At 34.2% G+C, this 24,530-nt stretch overlaps 1 protein-coding gene and 1 long non-coding RNA gene across 6 annotated transcripts in view; one reads left to right on the forward strand and one right to left on the reverse strand.

The window, feature by feature from the left end:
• Window positions 1–302: 302 nt before the first annotated feature.
• LOC128192313 (protein crumbs-like) overlaps window positions 303–24,530 on the forward strand; it is a 40,248-nt gene continuing 16,020 nt past the window's right edge. Inside the window, exons 1-17 of one of the 4 annotated variants that reach the window (XM_052864902.1) lie at window positions 303–840; window positions 8,639–9,220; window positions 15,486–15,614; window positions 16,182–16,277; window positions 17,077–17,190; window positions 17,309–17,451; window positions 17,763–17,982; window positions 18,205–18,382; window positions 18,709–18,841; window positions 19,240–19,507; window positions 19,779–20,120; window positions 20,698–21,012; window positions 21,226–21,363; window positions 21,974–22,169; window positions 22,357–22,401; window positions 23,418–23,532; window positions 23,987–24,191. In XM_052864902.1, coding sequence (XP_052720862.1) covers window positions 777–840; window positions 8,639–9,220; window positions 15,486–15,614; window positions 16,182–16,277; window positions 17,077–17,190; window positions 17,309–17,451; window positions 17,763–17,982; window positions 18,205–18,382; window positions 18,709–18,841; window positions 19,240–19,507; window positions 19,779–20,120; window positions 20,698–21,012; window positions 21,226–21,363; window positions 21,974–22,169; window positions 22,357–22,401; window positions 23,418–23,532; window positions 23,987–24,191 — 3,283 coding nt within the window. In that variant the 5' untranslated portion in view covers window positions 303–776. Of the gene's footprint in view, window positions 841–8,638; window positions 9,221–13,154; window positions 14,217–15,485; window positions 15,615–16,181; window positions 16,278–17,076; window positions 17,191–17,308; window positions 17,452–17,762; window positions 17,983–18,204; window positions 18,383–18,708; window positions 18,842–19,239; window positions 19,508–19,778; window positions 20,121–20,697; window positions 21,013–21,225; window positions 21,364–21,973; window positions 22,170–22,356; window positions 22,402–23,417; window positions 23,533–23,986; window positions 24,192–24,530 lie in introns of those variants that run through there. The other 3 variants (XM_052864904.1, XM_052864903.1, XM_052864905.1) reach the window with 3 other exon arrangements.
• Window positions 2,785–12,963, reverse strand: LOC128192357 (uncharacterized). 2 transcript variants are annotated; one of them, XR_008244539.1, is made up of 6 exons: window positions 12,856–12,936; window positions 9,330–9,411; window positions 9,040–9,209; window positions 5,416–5,530; window positions 5,246–5,334; window positions 2,785–5,066 (listed from the first exon to the last, which is right to left on the reverse strand). It is a non-coding gene; the product is annotated as an uncharacterized LOC128192357 (long non-coding RNA). The 2 variants fall into 2 exon arrangements; XR_008244538.1 differs by lacking the exon at window positions 9,330–9,411 and having other exon boundaries at window positions 12,856–12,963.

A 24,530-nucleotide genomic window follows, 5' to 3' on the forward strand; every position in this document is an offset into this window, starting at 1 on the left:
TGTTAACTTAATATTCAATACGTATTTTCTTTCTTTTTTTCCCCCTTTTCAACAACTAGCAGAGTTAATTTGATTTATTTTAAATTCCCCTATTAAACCACACAATACTGTGAGCTAATAACTCAGTGTCAGTTGCATAACAACATGTACATTTGTACTTCATTCTGCAATCCTCGTGCAAGCATATCACAAAAATCTAGTAACCTGATATCAGGTCATTGCATGTTTCTTTTTTATTTCTTTTCATTTCTTTAGAAAGGATTTTATAAAATATAGTTTCCTGTGTGATAAATTGCTTGAATCCTTCATTGGTTAATTTTTTGACAAGAAAAGAATGTATAAAAGCAGATAAACTCTTGAGAAAATATAACTTATTATAAGGGGAAAATGCACTGTCATGTCAATTTGGCACATTCCAGAGGAGTGTCAGAGTTATTCCCCTTAAAACACATTATAAGTGTGTCATTGTTCAGCGTGACAGAGATCGTAAATCCAGGTATTTTTTACCTGAGCGCCAAAATAGCATCGTAAAATCTGAAATAAATTTGATAATCATACACTTTTTATTCTCAAAATACTCAAAGGTTATAAGGTTTTAATCCTCACCGTAAAATAAGAATGTTTATTGTGCAGGTGTGTTAATTGTGGTCACGTGACTCCGATAGGAGTTAATTCTGGCAGTGTCAAGTTGAGTTTCACATGTTGAAATTTGTCGTCTGTTTTGAAATTGTGTTTACATGGATCTGACAGTGGAATAGTTTGTACGGGGTCATGAAATGAGAGGGATGTCATTCAGAACCCCCGGGGTAGCCCTAGAGCTACAGGTGGGGGTTTGTTGCAGTAAGTATTGCAGTGTAAACAGTTATAGAGATGACCCATTGACCATTATTGTTGATGGCGGCGCAGAGCAACAAAGCATTGTGCATTCTACATGTTTTAAACTCATTTTTGGATGTCAATGATTTGTGACTAAACATTGCATATGTAGAATGTTCCATCCTTTGTTTGGAAGCCGTCATGTTAAAGTTTCGATATTCCGATGTATATTTGCTATAAATATATATTAATGGTTGTGTAACATCGAAATCTGATGATACCATGTTTTATAACACTTTGTAAAATTTAGATGCATTTTTATAACCTCTCTTTATATATATAACTTATGGCTCTTTTGAAAATTAGATTTTAAAGTTGAAAGGGTCGTAGTTTTCATGATTATAAATATCCATTCATAGGGAACTGCCTTCCTTGTACTTACTAAAGTAAATAACATTCTGTTGAATGGAAGAAATCTTGTCAATGATATTCAACTTCAAATTCATATTTGATTGTGAGCACAAATTAAAGTAATTGATTATAATTACTGTATGTAAATTTCTAATAAAGCTTCACAAATAAAACTTTAGTCTGTCCCAATTTATTGTTAAAATTCTCTTACTTTTTAAAGATTTTATGAAAATAAACATACCTGTCAATTAAGTACAATTGAAATTGTATAACAGGAAATAATACAAGATTTCTTCAATGACACATGCATGTATCAGCTTTTTTTTTCTACAGAAAATCACAGGAACAGAAACAAAGAACTATATATAATAAGAGTTAAATTTGGCCCCCATAATTCACTATTGTTTAAAGTGTTTCGGGTACAATAAAATGTTATGTTATAATTTAGAAGAGTTGATATAAAATATATTTTTCACATATTTGTTTGATTTATTTGCACTCAATTGCTGTATATGACGTCAGAAATGACGCTATTTCTATAATTCAATCAAAATCAGACGAAAATTGACATTTTTAACATCTTTTTACGAATGGGAAATATAGAGCGCATGCTTGAACCAGGACAAATTTTTTGTCACTTATTAGACTTAACTAGATACATCTCTGATTAAAATATTTTGTTGGTTCAAGCATGCGCTCTATGTTTCCTGAAAGAAAAACTGCTTGAAAACAAGCTATTTTATGCTAAAATGCAAAAATGGCGGGAAAGGGTTGTCTTTACAATGCCGTATTTCTAAATTGTGGGCACTTGAATCAAAATGAACATTAAGTAAAAACATCACATATATATCTGTACAAAGAAAACAAAGAATTACAGTAAAATAATGATATTCCCTTTAGGGGGCCATTTTAGGCCCATACCATATATTGTCCTTTCCTGGATTTTTATAATGGGAAATGTTGACATCTTTTTTCCATTCGAAAATATTGGGAGTCCTCAAAAAAAAATATTAACATTATGATCTGGGGGTAACATTCATGTCATTTGCAATGCAAAATCCCTGTAGACTTTTTATGTTTAACTGTTATGTTTAACTGTGTATTAAAATCTGGCAATCCAGAGAGGAGATTTCAAACTAAGAAATCACGGGATTTTTCATACTACATGTATTGAACAAACATGGTACACATATTATAAGAATTAACCCCCTTAGGTATTTTGATTTTCAAATAATTTCAGAAAATTTGCTGTATTAATATCTTAATTGGGACAGAGTATATAGTGACAATGTAAAAAAAAAACAACTACTGTGGTTTCATCAATATTCATTGAATACCAATTTTCGAAGATTTCGTTGTTAAGTTTATCTATGAAATTAGGTGTTTATTGAAGTGCAATTTCTACTATCAAATTGTATTAAAAGGATCATTGGCCACGAATTTAAGTATTCTTGAAACCATGATTTTCATTTTATCCACGAGAATTAACTGATACCCTTGAATATTAATGAAACCACAGTATAAATCCCCCCCCCCCCCCCTCCCCCCTAAAAATATATTTCCCTCTTTTATAAAAATGTACGTGACACTAAACCTTAACAACTTGTATACTAAAATGTATGTTGATTGATTGAAGTTTCATACAAAGACACATTTTTGTGATATATATAAGAATCAATTGACAACATTTAGTACGCAAGTACTGGTGATAAAGATCTATCAGTGTGTTTTATCATCAATTAATACACATATATCAATTACTTTCCCCTATTTGTTCAAAGTTTTATTAATGATTCAATTAACATTGCTAGAATCATAAATCTGCATATAAATCCATACATGTAATTGAGGTTTTCCAAAGTTTTGTCCTCATAAATTTTATATTTTTAAGTGCTGGCTGATTACATTATATCAATATCTGCTCTCAAGCATCTGATATAATAGATTGTGTAATTGTGTTCAAATCTTAGAATAATAATAGTTTTGCAATTACACTAGTAAAAATGGCCCACCAATTGACTTAAGATTCTTGTATAAACTTGAAGACAATGTACAATGAGACACAGTATACCTAAATAAATTTACCTGTAAACAAACCGGGAAAGAGGCATTTTAATGAAAAAGAATTTAAATGTAATTTTACATTCCAGTGCTGGCTATGACCCGTTTACTTTCAGCCATAAAGTCTATATGGATGGAGATATTCAAATAAAATTGCTTATGACACCTGTGTGTTAAAGCTTGCCTATTTAGTTTTGGATATATTCAAAAGGAAATGGATGGTGTTCGTACTAAACTCACAGTCCCAATTAATCACAAACTTGGCAACCTCGTCCAGCTTTTTATAGATATACTTATGAGCGGGGGTCTCATATCTCATAATAACAATGATTAACTGATAAAAAGGCCCTTTTGTCACAATGATAAGGGATTTCAAATTCTTGATAATTATGATAAGTATACAACAGTTTCAGTATGAGCTGTACCATGTAACTCTATATTTGACTTGATATAAAGATATTTATGAGTTGCAATATTATGTTTGCATGATGTATATTGCTTGTTCAGAATATATTGTTTGCAAATATTACATGGTCTGCAATCTTTTCTGTTGGTTTGAAACTTTGTGTAAGAGGATTTTCAGGTTTGCCTGATCAGCACTGTTGCTTATTTCACTATGTCTTACATGACCCTGATTAAATCTGGTCCAATTCTTTCTAACTTTTTAAATCCAAGTCAGCTAATCAGATCACTGTACATTTTGTCCCTTTCAGCTCCAGTGTTAAGTGTATGTGAATTTGAGAATTCTGATTGATTTAAAGGGATCTGTTTACCCTTTTAAAGCTTATGGGTGAGAATTGATGGGTCCCTTAGATAGTAATACCATTGTGGCAATCTGAAGTATATTTCATTGCCACACCTTATGAATTACAATAATTTATTTCAAGAAATTTTGCATTCAGTGTGTTGGTAACCTCAAAAGATACGTTTTCAAAAAACCATTTCTAATGTACGTGTACTGTACAATGTGCTCTTGTTGCTCAGTAGTTTTGTGTATCAGTAGTGTATCTAATTTACGTAATAAATAATTAGTGCTTACACTGCAAAAAATGAAATCATATTAAAATGGCTTATTACGGTAATTTTCAAATAACAGTATAAGCGGGAGAAAATATGATTTTTATTAGAAAGTTTTCCAGTAAGCACTCCCAGTGATTGCCCAGGAAATCATTAAAGTCAGTCTTGAATATTATTTTTTGGCAGTGGGTAAAACAACTCAAATTTTCTTGGTTTTGATCCCTTATACAGAGTTCTGAATGAATGTATGGAATCTTGCTATCACTTATCGCATGATTGCAAACACAACCTCATGCATAAACAGAAGATGGGGGGGGGGGGGGGGCCGAGGTGGTTGGTACCTCAAGATATTTAAAAGTTAAAACTTTTTCATTAGTGGAATGAGAGCACAGGTATTGAATATATGTGAATAAAAACTAGAAAATGTTAAGAGTCGGCTCATTATTTTGCATTGAGACTGGCCATGGATTTCAAACAATGCCCCTCCGATCCTTCAGCATCCGAAAATTTGACTTTTAGACTGTTGTTTTTCATATGCTATTTATCTCCCTTTGAGAGCAATTTGTATTACAGTGAAAGGTTTTGAATTTATAATGCAGCCTAAATGTATTGCACAGCAAGGAATCTGTTAATTGTGTAAAGATATATTCTTTGCCTTGGGACCTTGGTTTTTTTGTGGTCTTCTTAATTAAGATCCAAAAGACTTAAGTTTCCACATCCAACTTGAAGATTGAACTGTATATGGTCCACTTTCTTGAAATCTACAGTAAAAATAATATCTTGGCTCAGACACTACATCACATAACTGATAAATTTATGAAATCAATATTTATTGAAATAAGTAAACCTATAGATAATGTAGAGAAGATGGACACAAAGAATATGTTAAGATACCGGAAGAACAAGGCAGCTGATATTGATCCTGAAATAGTTTGAATACCTGAAGCAGGCGAGATCTTCTGCGGCAATCCTCAGGTGTGTCAGCTCGTTAGTCTTTGTTTGACTATTGATCAGCAGTGCGTCTTTGTTCTAGATTAATCATTGCAGCTTAATCGAGTGTGCATGCATATACATATATTAAAAGCATTGAGCATGATCCAGTGCAGTTACCTATGGGTTGAAGAGCATGTCCTTTTGTTCTCCTTTAGATGGGTGTTTCACGAGAATGGTTGCCATTATCCTGAGGTCTAGCCCAATAGCAGTTTCATTATTTTAAACAGGCTGCCTAATTAGTAAATAAAGAAAGATTAGATTATCTTAGACAAGAACTGCATATGCTGAAAAATTGAAAGAAGTGCTTATCCAGTTTTTAATGTGAATATATAAAATTAAGAAATGTAAATGAGTTAAAAGTATCAACCATAGAACCTACAAGTGATTTCTTCATTTACATGGGAGGGTAGTTGGTAATGGTGAAACATTTGATAAGTTGCAAATATTTTACTTAGATTGGCAAGAGAAAATGGGAAGGTGAATTACAATTCATGCAGTGCAATGAATGTGCAAGAAACCTAAACTTTGCTAATTGAATTTCCTTGATCATCTTTTTCTCTTAGAAGATTTGGAGAAAACTAATATATAGTCATACAGTTAGAAAGAAGAGAGACAAATCTTATATTCAAAAGCAGGGGATTGTCTTTGAAGAAATAAAATAAAAGGATCACCAACCCCAAACCTAAATATGGAAATTCTTTAATTTAGGATTGTTTGAATCCTAGATATTTAAAACCAGAGGTCCTAAGTTGAGATCCTTACATTAACAGGGAGTTGTGTATTCATTGATAAGGTTTGAAACGGACTATACTACACAGCTAATACAGGTACATTCCTGGCGTGCTCTGACCCGTTCAATATGAACTGATTTGCAGTATACCAATAAAGGTAGAGCACAGGTAAATTCAAATCGGGGAAGTTCGGGGCAACAGGGGGAAGTCCATTTAGAGCCGGGGAAGTCTATTGACAGAGTCCACATAAATAACTCCGATAAGATGGACGCAGCAGTGTTACTTGTATAATGGGGCTGGCTAAATTTTGGCCAAAGTTCTTTTTTGTTGTACAAATATATTCTGCTTGTTATCATAAACACTAGAGAGTACATTGTTTATAAAAATCAAGAAGAAATTTGCTACAAAAATGAACATGGATTATGAAATCTTTTTTTTTGAGGGGGGGGGGGGGGGAGGGGCATGGTAAAAATGATTAAATCTAAAGAACTTGATAAAATAAAATGAGGGTAGTATTAACTGCCTATATTTATAGAGGTTTTTATTGCCGGAGTGTAATAAAAAGTATCAAAGTTAAGGCAGGATATTAAAACACTTTATTTCATAGCTTTTTATGTGTTTTGAGAAAATAATTATTGTGAATGACAATTGAGCTTGTTTGTTAAAATTCTTATTAGAAGAGATTCAATTAAACTTTCAATTGATATAAAGTCTACTTGAAACTGATTTTTTTTAAAGAGAGACAGAGTTGTTCCCCTTTGCTTAACAATTTTCTGGTTGTTTAACAGGGATATGAGGAGGGAAGAGAGCTAGATATTAGATTTTATGATTTATATCATTTTATCAATTTCTTCTTCCAAATCTCCCAGAATTTCTGTCCAGTTTTCAATTTTGTAATAGACTCGAAATATACTTCATGGCCTAGTTGTCAGATTTTATCATGCCCTGTAACCTAGATTTTAATTGATCAATGTAAGGATCTCCAGATATTATTCAACTCTGAATGTGATCAGTAATATATACATGTAAGCTTTAAAATGGAGTATTTCACAGTATCAGCTGAAGCATGAACCAGTACCAGTAGTACCTAGATGTATTATAACAGATTGAACTAACCCATATTGTGACATGATGACTGACCAGTTATATTGCTGGGTATGACACCTCTCCATATTGTGACAGACATGTACTTTCTCTCGAAATAAACAATTAAGTTATCTATAAACAATCTTCGTCTTCATAAATCTTGTATTCAGTTTCACATATTTTTATTTTTTTTAGATAGCATAGCGCAATATAGGTTAGATCTGCAAGTCATGAGTTGGAGACCTGCAGGGGCTTTGTTCAATTAAAAATTTTTTATAGCTGTGGTTAAAATAAGAGTGATGTAATTTCATCCGCATTGAATTCTATAATTATATGGAGGTGTTTTTTTAATTGACACATCTTTGATAATATTAGTACAGTATATCTACAGGTTGGAATCTCTTCCTAAGTTTTAGATTTGGTTTTTATTTGAGGTCTAGAACACAATGTGATTCGGTTAATGTCATAAAACGATGAGGCTGATGTAGTATCTGTATGGTTTATTATTGGTTTGCAATAAGCATATTTACTTCTAAACAAAAAACTTAATTTGATTGATGGAGATAAATTGGCAACCATTACGTGGACCATATGTTTGAGGTATTTGGCCATTTTAGGAAAAGGTCATTACTTTGACATAGTTTTGTAAACCCGACACTTACAGCCCTCACCTGTCATGATTGCATTTCTGTAAACATACTCAAGATTCCCCAGTAGTTTAGATCAGGATAAAAGTCTTAGGGGTTGATTAGGATAGATTGCTTTAGATGTCACCCTCATGAAAGACTGGATATGCTGCGAGTGCAGTGTACCAAAGTCCCATGTGTTGTATTTTTGAAGCAGTTGACCTTAGTTGAAGGTTACTGGTATGTCACACAGCAAGGTCATGATAAGTATTTCTTTAGGCAGACTGGCAGAGCATAAATTTCAAATACACATAACCTCATCAGAAAATACGGCTTAAACATGTGTCGTAGGTGCTTTAGAGAGTACTGTGGAATCATTAGATTTCGTGGTGGCACAATTTTCGTGGAATTCGTGGCTACCTCTCATCCACGAATATACACCCCCACGAACTAATAAACTAGGGCTATAAAGTCATAATCATTTTGTATGTATACAAATACACACAAAATTATGTCCCCTGTAAAATTTAAGCAATCCACGAAAAATTGGCCCCCGCGAATTTTAATGATTCCACAGTATGTTGATGACATTGGCTTGATAAAGCTGGGGATTAAGTCAGACCATAACAAATGGAATGGTCATGATAAAGTATTAGACAGACACAGTGACCCTGAGCCCCACCTCTACCCCTGAACCACACCACATCCCACATTTTGTTTGTGGATATGGTTTGCTATGTAATTAGGAATAAAGGTACTTAGGCTAATCTCATAATTATGTCAATATTACAGATAAATCTCTTTCATTGCTCTGAAATACTGTCCATAAACTTTCATATATCTACTGATACCTACTAGTACCGCTGATTTTTAACAATGTACATATTTGTTTTTCAGCTTTCTACTTCCTACTGATGCTACCATTTGCATCCTCCCTCAACAACAGTACAGCATTCTTCAACTCAACACTCAACTCTTCCGTCACCATCCGCAACAATATACTCACATTTCAAAGCAATACCTTCCAAAGGGCATTTTCCTTCAAGACATGTTACAATGGGCAGCTTATATACCAAAGAGGCCAATTGGGGGACGAATTTAGTGTCATACTTATAAATGGAAGCATAAACATTCGATGGAAGTCGGGTAACAGTGAAATAGCAATGACAACTAATGCCCAACTCAACAACAACGCCTGGTACATTATGGATCTCAGGAACAGGTTAGGGGTCATTACCATGGAGATACTGAGGGGGAGGCAGAGAGAGTGCCTGATTTATTTGGCAAATTCTACTTACCAGTCCAGTCTACTGGGCATTGATCTGTCAGGGAGCGAGGGGCTGGTCATCGGGAGGGACTTCACAGGGTGTGTACAGGAGGGCCCGGGAGTGACCTTCATAAACAATGCCAATGTTAGGGACGTCGAGGTGGAGTGGAGCTTTGACACCTGTCCATTGGATGGCATCACCTGTAATAGTGGTATGTAAACTTGAATGTTCTTTTCAAGAAAAAAAAATATGTTTATATTGTCCAGAAAATGAATATTAAAATACTGGGTATAGGTCAAATTGGAGGGGGGGGGGGATACCTTTGTTTTAAAATCTGGTATCCTTCGTGTGCTCAATTGAGTTGTTGATGGAGATGATGGGGTGTAACCTGAACCACACAACCTACATGTAAATTGAGTTTACTTTTATTTTGACTTGTTGCACTATAAAAGTATGGTATATAAGTATAAAAAAAAAGGAGCAGGATGATAAGGTTGGTCTTTGTTTAGTCCCTTGCCATTGAAACTGGAGTAATTTTCTCCAACTCTCTGTTACAGTTGTCATCAGTCATATAACTTGTTACAATCTATGAATGAGATGCCACTCTTTATAAAGATTTACCTGTTACAAACCATAAAATTAGTTACTCTTTGCACTTGTCCATCAATCATCGTTTTTTCATGGAAATGGTACCAAAAGTCATGACTATAGCTATAAGACTATACGACCAAGAATGTACATAAACTGTAAATTTAAAGGACTGTGTGATCATGGCCATTTATAGATTTTTTTTTAAATTTTCAGGGAAAGTAAAGTATTGAAAATGTTATACGAGACTTGATATGGGTTTTTTCTTTGATCAATAATTGTTTATAAATCTAGATCTTGAAAAATAATTTGAAATTTATATTTGGATTTAATGACTATAATTTGTTGACCCCCCACCTTAAATTTTAAGTATACAAGTATCTTGCAATAAATAAGTATGATGCAATGCGTCAGTGTAGCATCTTGTGGCAAAGCAATTTGAAAAAATTATTCACTTTAAATTATTTTTTCAAAGTGCGTTAAATTTTGGACTTCAAAGTGTGTTAAATTTTGGACAAAATCAATGCACTTTGGAAAAATTTATCAAAGTGCGTTAAAGTTTGGACGAAGTTAACGCACTTTGAAAAAATATGTATATTAAATCACAAATTCTGGAATTGAATTCCTAATTTGTTGATAGTATGATGATTTGTTAACACTAATGAATCTAATTTACCGTCTTTAAAATCGGGGATGGGGCTGGGGGTGGGAGTTAACCAATACAGGTCAATTACCAGTGCTTCATTTCATTGATTACTGGAAGAAGGTCCCCTACCCCTCTTTTTTCCTTCCAAAACATATATGATATTCAGCAACTTAGAGTAAATGTATAAAATCGAAAAACGAAATACGCTTTGTTGTAAATTAAGTACAGTGATATTGAAAAAACCCGAGCTCATGGTCAAACAAACATTTCTCTAATGGTATGTTAAAGAATCTATAAGTGTTTCAACATAGACCCTCTCTTCAAATTCTAATCAAATAAATCACTTCATTTAAAAAAAAAAATCCATGTACATTGACAAACATCAAATTATTATAAACTTAAAAACTTCTCCGCTAAAAGATAATGTAAGTTGTTTTTGATAACCTTAACTAACGTATCCTTTTTTTCACATCATGTTTGTTTATAAGCACATGCAATTGAAGTTTACTCATGATGCATACACAGAAAAGGAAAATGCAGTTGCTAAGCAATGCAGTTTATGTCATATTTAGATAATTCAAATCTCCCAAGTTCTTCTCTATGTAAATTGTCAAACTACATAAGCTTATGAGGAAAGGAAAAAAAATTCTAATCGAGAAAATGTTAATCGAGTTAGCTGAGAATGCAGTGGGTTCTTTCTAAAAATATATCCCATTAAGCTACATAAGGTTTAATCAATTTTTTATTGTATCTAAAATTAAATAATATTTCGACTAAACCCTGAACACTTTTTTTTCAAAGTGCGTTAATATCGACGATATCAACGCACTTTGAAAAAGAATAAAAAAATTTCAAAGTGCGTTGACTTGGTCAAAAAATTAACGCACTTTGAAAATTTTGTTTTAAGTGCGCAATTTTCAAAGTGTGTTGTAACACATCTCTTTTTAAATGCTATAACACAAAAAAGGGGAGAAATAAAATAAAATGGACAAATACATGTTATACCATAAATAAATATCCCTAAAAATTTGTTTATTTATTTAAACCAATGCAGCTGTTTGTCATGCTACTTATAATTGATACTCAACATATGACATGTTTTGAAAACTTTACAAGGATAATGGATGTAAAATCTATGATAATTGATCAGTCCTGTGTAACAGCTGGATTGTATATCGCCAAGTTTTATGGATGATTAAAAATTCTAATCTTTAAAAAAAGCCCTAACATGCAAGTAAGAGGATATTTCTGTCTGCTTTATATTAAAATTGTATAATCAGTCTGAAAGAGGATACTCTGCATTCACATGAACATTTTGCCATTGTCTGTTGTCCTAGTTTTTACTGTACCTATATATATGAACAAAGAGTCATGCTTTAGGTTTCCATTTCTTGGTTTTCCAAAATGACTTTGCAGTCCTATGGTACATGGTTATAATAATTTCAACAATTGATCACAATGTACATGTTTCCATGGGACAACTGTACTTAAGATAGTACTAAATATCTTTCAAGATTTTTGATTTAAAGATTTTCAAATAATGTGAAAGCAACTTGTACTTTTATCGCCTTGTTAATAAACACTTGATGTGAACTTGTACTTTTATCACCTTACTATCCTATAAGCACTTGACCAAAAAAAGGGTTTTCATATTTGGCAAAATTGCCTATAACTAGAAGATTTTTGAACATAAAAAAGGATACCAATGGCTCTTTAAGATGTTACCATAATCATCATATTTTTTCTGATATTTTAAACAATCATGAAATTTTGCAGCAAATTTTTAGACAATTACTGGATAAACATTTACTGCTTCGAATATCATAGATACATAATACAATGTAATCAGCATGTAAATTGTTTTAATAAGCACTACATCAAAATTGCTTTGGAAAATGTATAATACTGACTTTTTCAAGAATTTAGAAAGATTTTTCAAGAATTCTTGAATTTTGAGAACTTTTAACTTACCGGTATTTCATAAAGGATGTGTATGACTATTTTTTGAAATAACATTGTACATGTTCCATTCTTTTTAAAGGACTTCTATAACAAATTGGTTTTATGTTAAACTAGATGTAGTTGTACATTTTGCTGCAAGTTACAACTAAGATAAATGCTGCAGGGTGGTCAGTTACTAGTATTACAGTGATATCAAGTCACCTTGACACATAACATACATATTTATGACATAAGATAGTCACCATCTCTCTCTCTCTCTCTCTCTCTCTCTCTCTCTCTGAGAAGAATGCAGAGAAATAGATTAGAATAACTATAAATGACAGCAGTGGCTTTTTTTAGGGTTCCCAGCCTTAAATGCACAAGGTAAAGTGTGTTTTTCTTCATTGGGCATCAATCAATAGTGAGATATTTGCACAATTAAAAGAGCACTATATGGTTAAGGTATTGATCAGAATAGAGACAGGTATATATCCAACTGGAATAAACAAATATTTAGATACCGTGTATCCACTCTTATACTATATAAACCATAATACACACAATACATAAAGCTGCATTCAGAATAAAGTCCTTGGGAATGAATTGAGTTCACAAGTTCCACCAAGGACGGAGAGAGGCAGTCAAGGATGAAGGGTAACAGAAACATGTACCTGAGTCTGGCCTTATCGGGGAGTCTTTGAGGTCCTTTTTATTGTCCTCTATCTGTGTTTGGTTACCATTTATCAAGAAATGTTGCAGTTTGCCCTGTCAAGATAATTGTCAGGACGGTAACAAGGAAAAACTGCCATTAATTGGACTGTGCAGGTAGTGAGCTTATTTTATGGGATGAACACATTTCAAGAAAACAATTGATGCTTTGTGTGGGACCACCAGGTTGTGTTCTGTTAACACAACAGCACAGGTATATGTGTGGATAGAATTTGGGAGATTATACCCAGGATAATCTCTGACTATACACCAAACGGTGGGATCAGCTCTGGAGGAATAGCCCATACTTTCACAATGGTAGACGTTCGGTAATGCATGACTGACAACCGGGACAGGAATATTTAATTTCTGCAGGGTCACTAGTGTGAAATGTAGCGGTGGTATTTTTACTCAGGTGAATGAGGATTGTGAGTCACCATTAAAACGCTCCTTTTAAAAATCTAGGCTGGGGATTCCTGGCAGTAGTGTCAAACCATGGATCTGAATTGTCACAAGGATTAACTTTTTTTGATTGATCTGTGTCTTAATTTCACCAGCAATTAATATTTTCAGTTTTTGTGATCTTTATGTGAGATTCTTCCATTGTGTAACTTCTGGATATGTTTTTAAATCCGTGGGATCAATTAGCGAGCAGTGTTAACAGTGGTAAACAAATGATGTCTGGAGGAACTATTTTACAAGCTTTAGACTGTCAGTAAAAATCAAAGAAAGTGTGCCTTGTTGAAATATTATTGATTTTTGATGATGTAATATTTATATCCATTTCATTTCCCAATCAATTACCTGAGATTTTGTTGAAGGAGAACTTCTGGACAGCTATATTGTTCTATATCCCTAAGAATGGTGGTTATTGTGATAATTTGGCCTCATTCATCAATCATCAACTAGTAGCAGTTCAAACTACAGCTTAGCTGTGGGACATTTTGACAAGCCATTGTGATCAACACCTTGGACCTATATCAGAGAAAAATCCCCACAAAACACAAACATTTCATTTCTCTCTGCTGGGCAGGCCAGGTGAAGCATTGAGGGTTTCGGGTGAACTTTTTTGTTTATTTTTGAAAGAGGACCAAACAGCTGCTAAAAGGCCACTACTATGTGATTTTTCTGTGTGGATGGATATGTCCTCTACTTTGTTATAGTGTGGGGAGAAAGAGTACATTGTTACTGAAATTCTTTAGTACGATATTCATCATGCCAAGCTTAAGATGGACAGGACCTGTTGACAAAATATCTGTGTTGTTAACTATTAAGATTGTAGTTCATTTAATGACATGGTCCCTGACACCTGCACAAACCACAGGTAAGTGCTGGTCAGTCCTGCAAATGACACCTGCATTGTCTACATTATTAGCTGGGTCTCAATAATGGACAAGTCATTTTCTGTATAAAATATTTCACAATATATGCTTCTATTTAGAACATTGAGTGTTAAAGTCCATGTAAGGGAAATTAATAGTTTACCAATAATTAAAAGTTTTCTTAATTAAGAACCGAGGGGTAATTGAATTACCTGTAAACTGTTGAAAATTCAGAGAGAAGGTGTTCATATGCACAGTCTTTGCATAAGTTTTGCATTGTGTTAAATGTGGAATATATTTGTAGGCAAAGTAGCATTATGATTTTGATTTCACTAATTTAATGCGTTACACTGAGCATATTTACCCCTTAAACCTTTATGTCTATAACTGTCATTTAAAAATTCAGTATTTAATGAATCAATTATAGAATCTGTTTCTTATGTGCTTTTTGTCACTTAGCCTGGTAAGTTGAAGAAGGTGCACTTTGATTGATCAAACAATGAAATTAAAAACGTCAAGTGCTCATCAAACTTATAGGTACAATTTCTACTGTAATTAAAATGATAATGTAAACCCTTTTGAAACTGATCCAAACCACTTTGACTGCCTAAACATGTATGTTATTCTGATTAAAAAGTAAATCTAGGTTTCTGTTTTAGAAACAAATTAGTCTGCAGTATAAATTAACATGCAGCATTCCTAATTCTAGGTGGAGACATAGACATAGCAATTTAATTTAAACATCAAGGATAGGAGAGTTGTCATATGATGTAATAATGAAAGATTGCTTGGAACAGAGTGGGAACATATGCATAACCCACAATTAATGCCCTGTCAAATTTTATTTATGTCATGGCTGCAGTGTAAATTACAAACTTTGTTTACTTTTTTAATTGATTTCACATGAAGACTTTGCATTTAAAAAGCATATCTTATATTGCATGGACACAAATAGAAAATCCTGAGACACTTCGCACATTTTGGAACAATCAAAATGAAAATAAAGTAATTATACGTGTAGGCTTGAGCTTTATGAAATATGACTGACTCCAGTTAATGAAGAAACGTGACAATAAGGTTGGGCAGTACAGATTGTATGTGAATTGAATGTCATATATTTCAGATGACAATTAAATTGTACAGATTTATACATGAAGTGTTGTATATTTCAGACATTGAATTGTATGAATGATTATACATGATGTAAATTTCAGTTGACAGTTCAGTTGTACTGTAACAGTTATATACAAGAGGTGTTGTATATATTTCAGATGAGGTTCCACAGAGGATCTGTTGGCAGCAGCCCTGCAAAAATAGTGGAGTGTGCGTGGACGATGCTAATGGCTACACCTGTCAGTGCCCCTATCTGTTCAACGGCACCAACTGTGAAAATGATCTCAGTAAGCCATTACTGTATACAGGGATATATTCGCCCCCGTTTTATTTTCGCCCCTTTCGCCTTTGTTGTCATCAGGTGAATTTAAAACTGGGCAAATTCTGATGCCTTCAATTATTTTTCTCATTTTTTTGTTTGCAAGTGTAGAAGGGCGAAAATTACACGGGGCAAAAATAACCCTGTATACATTATACAGTATTTGTAAATATCTATACTTAAAAAAAAGTCTCCAGAGTCTTGTATTATATTCAACTATTGGAAAGGTGAATTCACAGATTCCAAACCTCACTTACTCAGTTAACATTCAAAATGAAAAGAAAAATTTTAGTTTGTCATATTTGCCACGGTGCAGTCACCATCCAAGGCCCCAGGTTTTGTATTCATTGGTTTGTGGAAGTATGATGGACCAAAAACCAGTAATTTGCAATAATGCAACCAGCTTGTTTGTTCAATTTTATTATAAATTTTAAACAGGTACAATAGATGGAGCCTGGAGTAAGAATTATTTGACCTATTGTCCTTGTTTATTAGTAGTTTTCAGTTAAATGATTGCGTGTCTTGTTTGTTACAGGACAGTATGGCTGCAGCATCAGTCCCTGTCTCAATGGGGGCACCTGCCAGTCACTGACCAGTGGAAGTAGGACTTACAGATGTAACTGTGTACCAGGTAAGTCACTCAGGGACCATCAGTGATCCACTTAGTGCAGTGCAGAATTTCAAATGCGGTAGTGTGTTTATTAATTAGCTCAATACAGCTAAACTCGTTTATAGTGAATTTTAAGGGATCCTACAAAAAACTTTGTTATTGCCATAATTTGTCATAGGTTTGTAGCAAATTTGTAGGAAATCTTGCAGCAAATTTGTTATATAATAATCAGCTGACAGTACATCATACGTTATAAAATCAGTATTACCGTCATGTACAAAAAAAGTCAAAATATTTGAAGTTAAGTATTTTTTATGCATGTATGCATTTTAAATTGCGCATACTTTCAATGAAATTTGCAATGGAGAACATTTTTATAAATGATCTTGCCAGTGGTGATCTTAATTAAAATTACTTTGATATAGTCATAATTCATTATATTTTAAATATGTTAAGATCTTTTTTGGGACATAAAAAAGAATTTATGGCCGTAATTTCACTATATCTGTTTACATTATATGCAAGATTTGCTGAACTGCCATGATCACTTTCTCACTAGATTGTGGATTAACCCATTTCCTCAGTCAATAGAGCCCAAATTTGTGTAAAAAGTTTGCTTATACACCTTTAGTCTGTAAATAAACAAATTCATTGAAACCTGTGCAGAAAATAGAGCTCAACAATTGTATTTAACTTGTAAAATACTTTTTCCTTATTATTCAAGGAAATTTCCTTATTTTTTGACATTTGACATTAATAGTTGAATAATAATAAGATGAATGTAAACTGGTGGCTTGAACAAACTCTTGCTGTTTTGTAGGGTTCACTGGTGAAAATTGTGAAACAAATATAGATGAGTGTGGACCAAAACCTTGCGCTAATGGAGTCTGTATCGACGGCTTGAACTCCTACTATTGTAACTGCACTGGTTCTGGTAAGTACCGGTACCATTATATACTTTTCTACTGAATGCATTATATGTGCTAAATGTTGATCTTGTGTATCTTGTGTACAGCTAATTTTGATTGGATAAACTGTGGAAATACTTTCAGGTTTTCGTGGTGTACTTTGTGAGGTGGATATCAATGAGTGTGAACAGACTCCCAATATTTGTGGAAATGGCACATGTTTTAACTACGCTGGAGACTTTAGATGTGAATGCCCAGTAGGATTTGAAGGTTTTCAGTGTTTAGTTGTAAGTGATAATTTAGTTTTTTTTTTTTATTGTTGAAATGTAAATCTACTTTAGATAACCACACAATAGTGAAGATGGTAACGTTAGAGAAGAAACAGATACTGCTTCATATGAACATTAATATGTCAGAAAAAATTTGTTCATTGATTAGCACATTCATATAGTCATATTACATGCAACATTATGAATATGAAATTGATAATTCAATGTACCAAACAAATTCATTATAAGTAGGGACCGATAATTTTTCAGATCATATATGAAATAAATGTTTTAAGCCGCTCTTGATAAATTACATATAAATATTGTAGCCTACAGATGACTGTGCCTCGTCCCCGTGTAGGAATGGGGCCACCTGTGTGGACGGGGTGGGGGGATACACCTGTCAGTGTGTACTGGGCTACACAGGGACCCAGTGCCAAACTGATGCCGACAACTGCGCCGGGATAGACTGTTCTACCTCTGGGGCCCACAGGGTCTGCAAGGATGGCCTCAACTCCTACACTTGTGCATGTAAAGACGGGTACTCAGGTAAGAAATTGCGAAGCCTTTTATCCTACACAATGGTAGATGCAAAATTGTTGTATACAGGTTTATATATATTTTGATTTTTCCAAAAGACCATGGGTTCTATGCTCGGCAAATAAAGAAGACCACGATTTTGAATATGTAAAATGTTTCATTAGAGAACATTATAATGCACAGAGTTTTAGCTCGCATTGTATCAAGATGAATGTCTTTGCCTTTATACAGAGACTTCCGGTAACTGTGTGGACATTGATGAATGTGCCTCGTCCCCCTGTAGAAATGGCGCCACCTGCCAAAACTTGGAGAATGCGTACCGCTGCGTGTGTGGAGCAGGGTACAGGGGGCCGCAGTGTGAGAGCAATATTGATGAGTGTGCCACTCAACCATGTCAAAATGGCGCCACGTAAGCAGTGGAGATATAAGTTATAGATTACTGTAAACCAACTTTAATTCACATGTGCAAAATTTTTGCGAGGTTCAGTAGTCTTGTAGACTTGAAAATTTCTTTCCACAACCAGTTTATCAAAGCCTTGAAATTCTGAAGATTTTAAACTCAAATGATTTGAGTTTGCATAATTTTGTTGCTGCAAACCATTTTAAAGTGGTTTGGAATAAATGTTGGTTTACAGGAAGCATTGTGATTTTTTTTAATAAAATATTTTCCAATTCATTGTGAAGATGTAAGGTATTTGCTTTGATGGTATCAGTTTTATTTATAACATCAATTAGGTGTCAGGACAGGGTGAACGACTACTTCTGTGTATGTCCAGCTGGCTACGAAGGCAAAAACTGCTCAACCAACATTGATGATTGTGTAACTAATGGCCAGCCCTGTAAAAACGGAGCCACATGTACTGATAAGGTTTATACGATTATTAAATCTGATCAGAGTCAATTTATAATTTTACTGCAGATCGAAGCACTGAATTTGATTTTTCTTCAAGCCTTTGCAATTTGATATGAACAAAAACAACATACATGTATCAGTTTGTAAGGTATTGATACAATGTTAATTCAAGGTAAACATGTAGTATTCAATTTCTTTAAACGTTATAAAGTTCAATATTTAATGTTAAAACATGATATGACAGTTGTTTTTCATACAGTAGAATATATTGACATGCAGTATGAACTATGTAACTATTGACCTACTTTCTGTTTTAGATCAATGATTACTTTCTGTTTTAGATCAATGATTACTTTCTGTTTTAGATCAATGATTACTTTCTGTTTTAGATCAATGATTACTTTCTGTTTTAGATCAATGATTACTCTTGCCACTGTGCCCCAGGATGGACCAATAAAAACTGCACGGTCAATTACGATGAGTGTTCCTCCACGCCTTGTAGAAATGGGGGCACCTGTAGGGACGAGCTCAACGCCTACAATTGTACCTGTACTCCGGGCTGGACGGGTACCCAGTGCACGAAGGACGTAAACGAATGTCAGAGTCAGCCGTGTCTGAATGGAGCCACGTGTCACAACCGCCGCAACGCCTATAACTGTACTTGTGCCCCTGGATTCACAGGTAGGTGGAAAAAATATGTGAAATTGTCAGTGTTTTGATGGCTATATTTCTTAATACATGAATTTGGTGGTAAAGAAATCTAACCTAATTCTGTTAGTAAAATCAAGAATTTAGATATATTTAAAAGTTATTGCAACATGTTGATGGTAATTTGTATTGAAAAGTGTTCTACATTAGGACTGTTTGTCATACATGTACCGGGTAAGGAAGCAAAAATATCATCAGTCAGTTTTTTCTCAAATGTGTACAATGTTTATTAATTTTGTTGTAGGATCAAATTGTCAGACCAATATTGACGACTGTCAACCAAACCCCTGTCAGAACGGGGGCACCTGTGTTGATGGGGTAAATGGGTATAATTGTACATGCACTCCGACCTTCATGGGTAAGAACTGCTCAAAGCTGTATAATGCATGTGAATCCTTCCAGCCATGTATGAATGGTGCCACATGTAACCCAGTGCTGGGTACACAAAACTACTCCTGCAATTGTGTGCTGGGTTTCACGGATGCTAACTGTTCCACAAACATTGATGACTGTTTACCGTCCGCTTGTACGCTGCCACTGGTGTGCTATGATTTAATCAATAACTACAAGTGTGCCTGTCCAATAGGTTTGTACACGAACCCACTAACACTCTGTTTGTTTCTCTTTCTTTTTGTCATTTCATCCCAGAATTGTTGACATATTATGCACAAGTTTTTTGGGGTTTTTTACACTTAAGTAACTACAGCATCTATTGAATTTAATTTTATCCCCTTGTTTGTATCCTTGCTACCTAATCCAAATAACACATGTATTTATGAGAACATTATCCAGAGCAATATCCTCCAAATCCCATTCATTGACTACCGTATTGCTGTGAAGGATCTACAAAGTCCCCAGTATATTGTTAATTCTTTTGAGTGAGGAAAGGTTATAAATGTACCGGTAGTATTGTGTATGCTGCTTTATGTTGAGGTTAATTATTGCAATGAAGAACTTTGGGCATGGCTATGAGAATATATATAATCAGAAAGATATGTTCTGTCTGATATTGTCCACTGTTTGCTTTCGTTTGGTTGCAGAACATTTAGATCCATGTTATATTCTTTACATTTTATAGTCATTATTAATTAAGTATGAGGTGCATTTGGTTGCTGTATTAAATTCTCTTTGAAACAAAAATCTTCTTTATATATTTTGTTTAGGAAAAGAGGGCTCTGACTGCGCCCAAGATATAGACGAGTGTCTCTCCTCTCCCTGCCAAAACGGGGGCACCTGTCACAACGAAGAGGGCCGCTACAGGTGTGAATGTCAACAGGTCACCGTCAATCTGACCAAATATGGCAACGGTCAGAAGCTAGAGTTTTTGTCAGGATTTAAAGGGGATAACTGTGAAGTTGATATAAATGAATGTGACTATAGCTCGCCATCCATCTGCCTTCATAACGGCTCCTGTACAAACACCCATGGAGATTACAACTGTTTATGTGGATCGGTGTATGATGGCGTCTATGCCACAGGTCAGCCAAATTGACATTAAGTGTATCGTTACTTTGTTAATAAGACTTTTAAAACTGATCTTGTTGACTTATTTTGTGTTTGTAGCAATATGATAGTTGCTGAGCATTCTTACTTGATTTGACTTTGATATCTCTTAAATATTGTCTGTAAAATACATTTTAGAGAATTTCTCACACTAAATGCAACAAAATATTTGGTGTCCTTCTTTGCAGGAAACAACTGCGAGCTGTCCACTTCATACTGTGAGTCAGCCAATGAGGTAAAAGGAGACCCACCAGCATGTCACAATGGGGGCACCTGTCTCCCTGATGAGAACAGCTTTACCTGTAGCTGTGCACCTGGGTTTACAGGTACCATTCTCTTATACATGTACATGTATTTCATTACTGTAAAAGTATACATGTACATGTATTTCAATCCTGTAAAAGTGGTTATATAGCTGGTGGTAAAGTACACGTTTTTTGGAGTCAAACAATATGTGTGGTTATAATTAAATATGTCATTTACCACACAAAAGTTTTGCTTTTTGACCATATGCGTAGGGGTATTTTAAGTGGTTTTAAGCCTCCCGCATAACTAGTGCTTATTCCCCCCTGCGTGTAAATAATCACTTTTACAGTACATAATAATTTAGTAAATAAAGGTAATGCAATTAATTTATGAAACACTTGAATATCATGTCATGTTACAGGTACTGTTCTTTTATAATCCTTACATATTCATTTGAAATTTGGTAAGGTACCCTGAGTAATAACGCAATATCTTAAACTCTTTGATATCATATATGACATTTACAGAGGCTGTTTTAATTCGTAGCATAGTTATTTGAGATTAAGTAAAGTAATGCAATCTATTTTTAAAGTTTTAAATATCATAGTACCTGTACATATACCTGCAAAAGAAGGATTTAGTTCTAGAGCAAATGATCACTCGATCTTAACTTGACCATGTATATTTCAGATCCGAGATGTAAAACAAACATAAATGAGTGCGAGTCGTCGCCCTGTCAGTACGGAGGAACCTGCGTGGACGGGATCGCTCGCTACGAGTGTGTTTGCATCCCAGGAATCACTGGTCCAAACTGCGAGACTGATATAGACGAGTGTCAGTCAATGCCCTGTCAAAATGGCGGGATGTGCATCGACCATATCAATGGGTAGGCTTAAACTTCAGAGCTTTCACATTAGATCATCAGATTTTTTGGTATCTAACAAACGTTTTTAGAAACAAGAAAATCCTCAAGATTTGAGATGATGGGAATGATTATTTTTTTAGCCTTATGACATGGATTATAGATATCTTCAGTTGCTCTGTATAGCACTTGGTTTTTTTATTTGTGACAGACTTGACGGTTTTGACCCAAGCACTCTGCCATCTGGCTCTATTGGGTACGATCAGTTTGATGCTTGAGTTTCTCTATTTAGTTTTAGCATGTGACCCATTTTTCGTTAATGTTGTACGTTTTTTCAGATGTCTTCATATTTTAAGATTCTGTTTTTGGTTTAAATGTTTAGATAACACTCTTCCATTAAATTTCCTTTTTTGTCCCTGTATGATTTGAAATCTTCAGTATGCTTGCGGAATTGCTAGATGTTCCTTAACATTTGTGCTCAGCACGAAAGCATCTATGACATCCTTATGTATCATGTTTTCCAATCCAAGAATGTTTTACTGCCCATCTTTTAACAAGATAAAGTCACATATTAGCATTCCAAATCAATTGTTAGTGACCAAAAAACATCCCAACTGGAGCTATTTGCATGTTTCTATTATTATTTTTAATGTTTTGGAATGGGAGCCACTTTCATTTATAAGTTTTCATGTTTACTCAGACATCCACAATGCATGAATTTTTCACCGTTCAGCTTATCATTTAATCTAAAAAAATTTTCAATCTTTCCCTGCCAGTTTGCAGTTGTTAATATAATTTTGACGGAGAGCAAGTGTTGTTTGTAGATTGTCACACTCTTCTTATAGCAGAGTTATTGCCCTTAATCAGCCGCTCTGAGATGTTGAAGTACATTTTGAATTAGCTTGTAGATTCAGAGCTTTTACAAATCCCCAGGTCATGTATTTTTATGTCCATTAATTACAGGATATAACATGGTTGTAGGATTTACATGGTTAACAAATGTGTGTTGTGTTTTATATGATAATGGGTTTTTTTATGTTGTGAAATTTGAATGTTTTTTTACTTTTTCATCATCATGGAATTTGATATATTCCACAAAAAATAGATTAGATAAACTCAGTTTTACTGTGATCTTTAACATAACAAAAATAAAGAAGTAGTAGTTGGTAAAAACTTTCAAAATACTTTTTTATCCGAATGATATCTTTTAATTTTTATTCTAAGTAATGTTTTAATGATTTTGATGAATGATGTACATGTATACTTGTGTAGGTACGAGTGTAACTGCACAGACACGGGATTCAACGGAACAAACTGCGAGCTAAATATTGATGACTGTGCTCCTGGTCCATGCCAAAACGAGGCCACTTGCACTGATCTCATTAAGGTAATCTCAGCTACATAATTCAATGGTTTAATCTAGCTGTAATCATATTTGAGCATAGTTTGCATTGCATTTCTTCTTTTAATTCAAGTACATTTAATCATGCTATGATTAAAACTATAATAGATATACAAGTTTGGCTCCTGATTTATTAAATTATAAATACAATTATACTGACAAAACTCTATTACAATAACTCTTTACCCAGTATTTGTCAACGTCATAAAATACTTTGACAACCTTTAAGTGGCGTCGAAAGCAAATTGAATGTGTGGGGACTAGACTGTTCAAAAATCTTGATTATGATCAAAAGCAAATAAAGAAAAAAACATGGTCTTTGGTTATGGTTATGGTGGTTATGGTTATGGATAACTTTGCAGAAAAAGTGTTAGCCCCCTACCCCGCCCACGCCCACCCAGTTCCAACATCTATGCCTTTTCAATGTTTATTTTGACAGGATTACAATTGTACTTGCTATGATGGATACCTGGGAAAGGACTGTCAAGAGGACATCAATGAGTGTGAATCCAGCCCCTGTCAGTACAACGGAACCTGTCTGGAGCGCTCTAAACCGTCCACTTATCAAACAGTTCCAAGCCTAGGAAACTTTGCCTTTGCCAAAGCAGCGGGATACTATTGCGACTGTATCCCAGGAATCACAGGTTTGTTGTTTTTATTTTTTAAATGAGCGAAAAAGAAATAATCCAACCAAGTTTTGTGTGCAAAATTTGTTGTACAAAGATTGAGATTTACCACTTCATTGTTAAGAATATTTGTTGCCAGTTAGCAGTCCTTTTATGTATCTTGTATCAGTTTTGATTTATTCATAAGAATAAGTCATGAGCATTGAGCATTTGTTACCGTGAACCAGTTTATCATTTGGATATGGAAAAATAAATTTTCTTAAAGAAAAGCTGAATTACAGCCAGCATCTACCATCAGAAACTGCATTTTGTGCTACAGTGTAAAAGCTCAGAGATGGGCATTTTAAAACACAAATG

The sequence above is a fragment of the Crassostrea angulata genome, chromosome 7 (assembly GCF_025612915.1).
Source record: "Crassostrea angulata isolate pt1a10 chromosome 7, ASM2561291v2, whole genome shotgun sequence".
Classification (NCBI taxonomy): domain Eukaryota; kingdom Metazoa; phylum Mollusca; class Bivalvia; order Ostreida; family Ostreidae; genus Magallana; species Magallana angulata.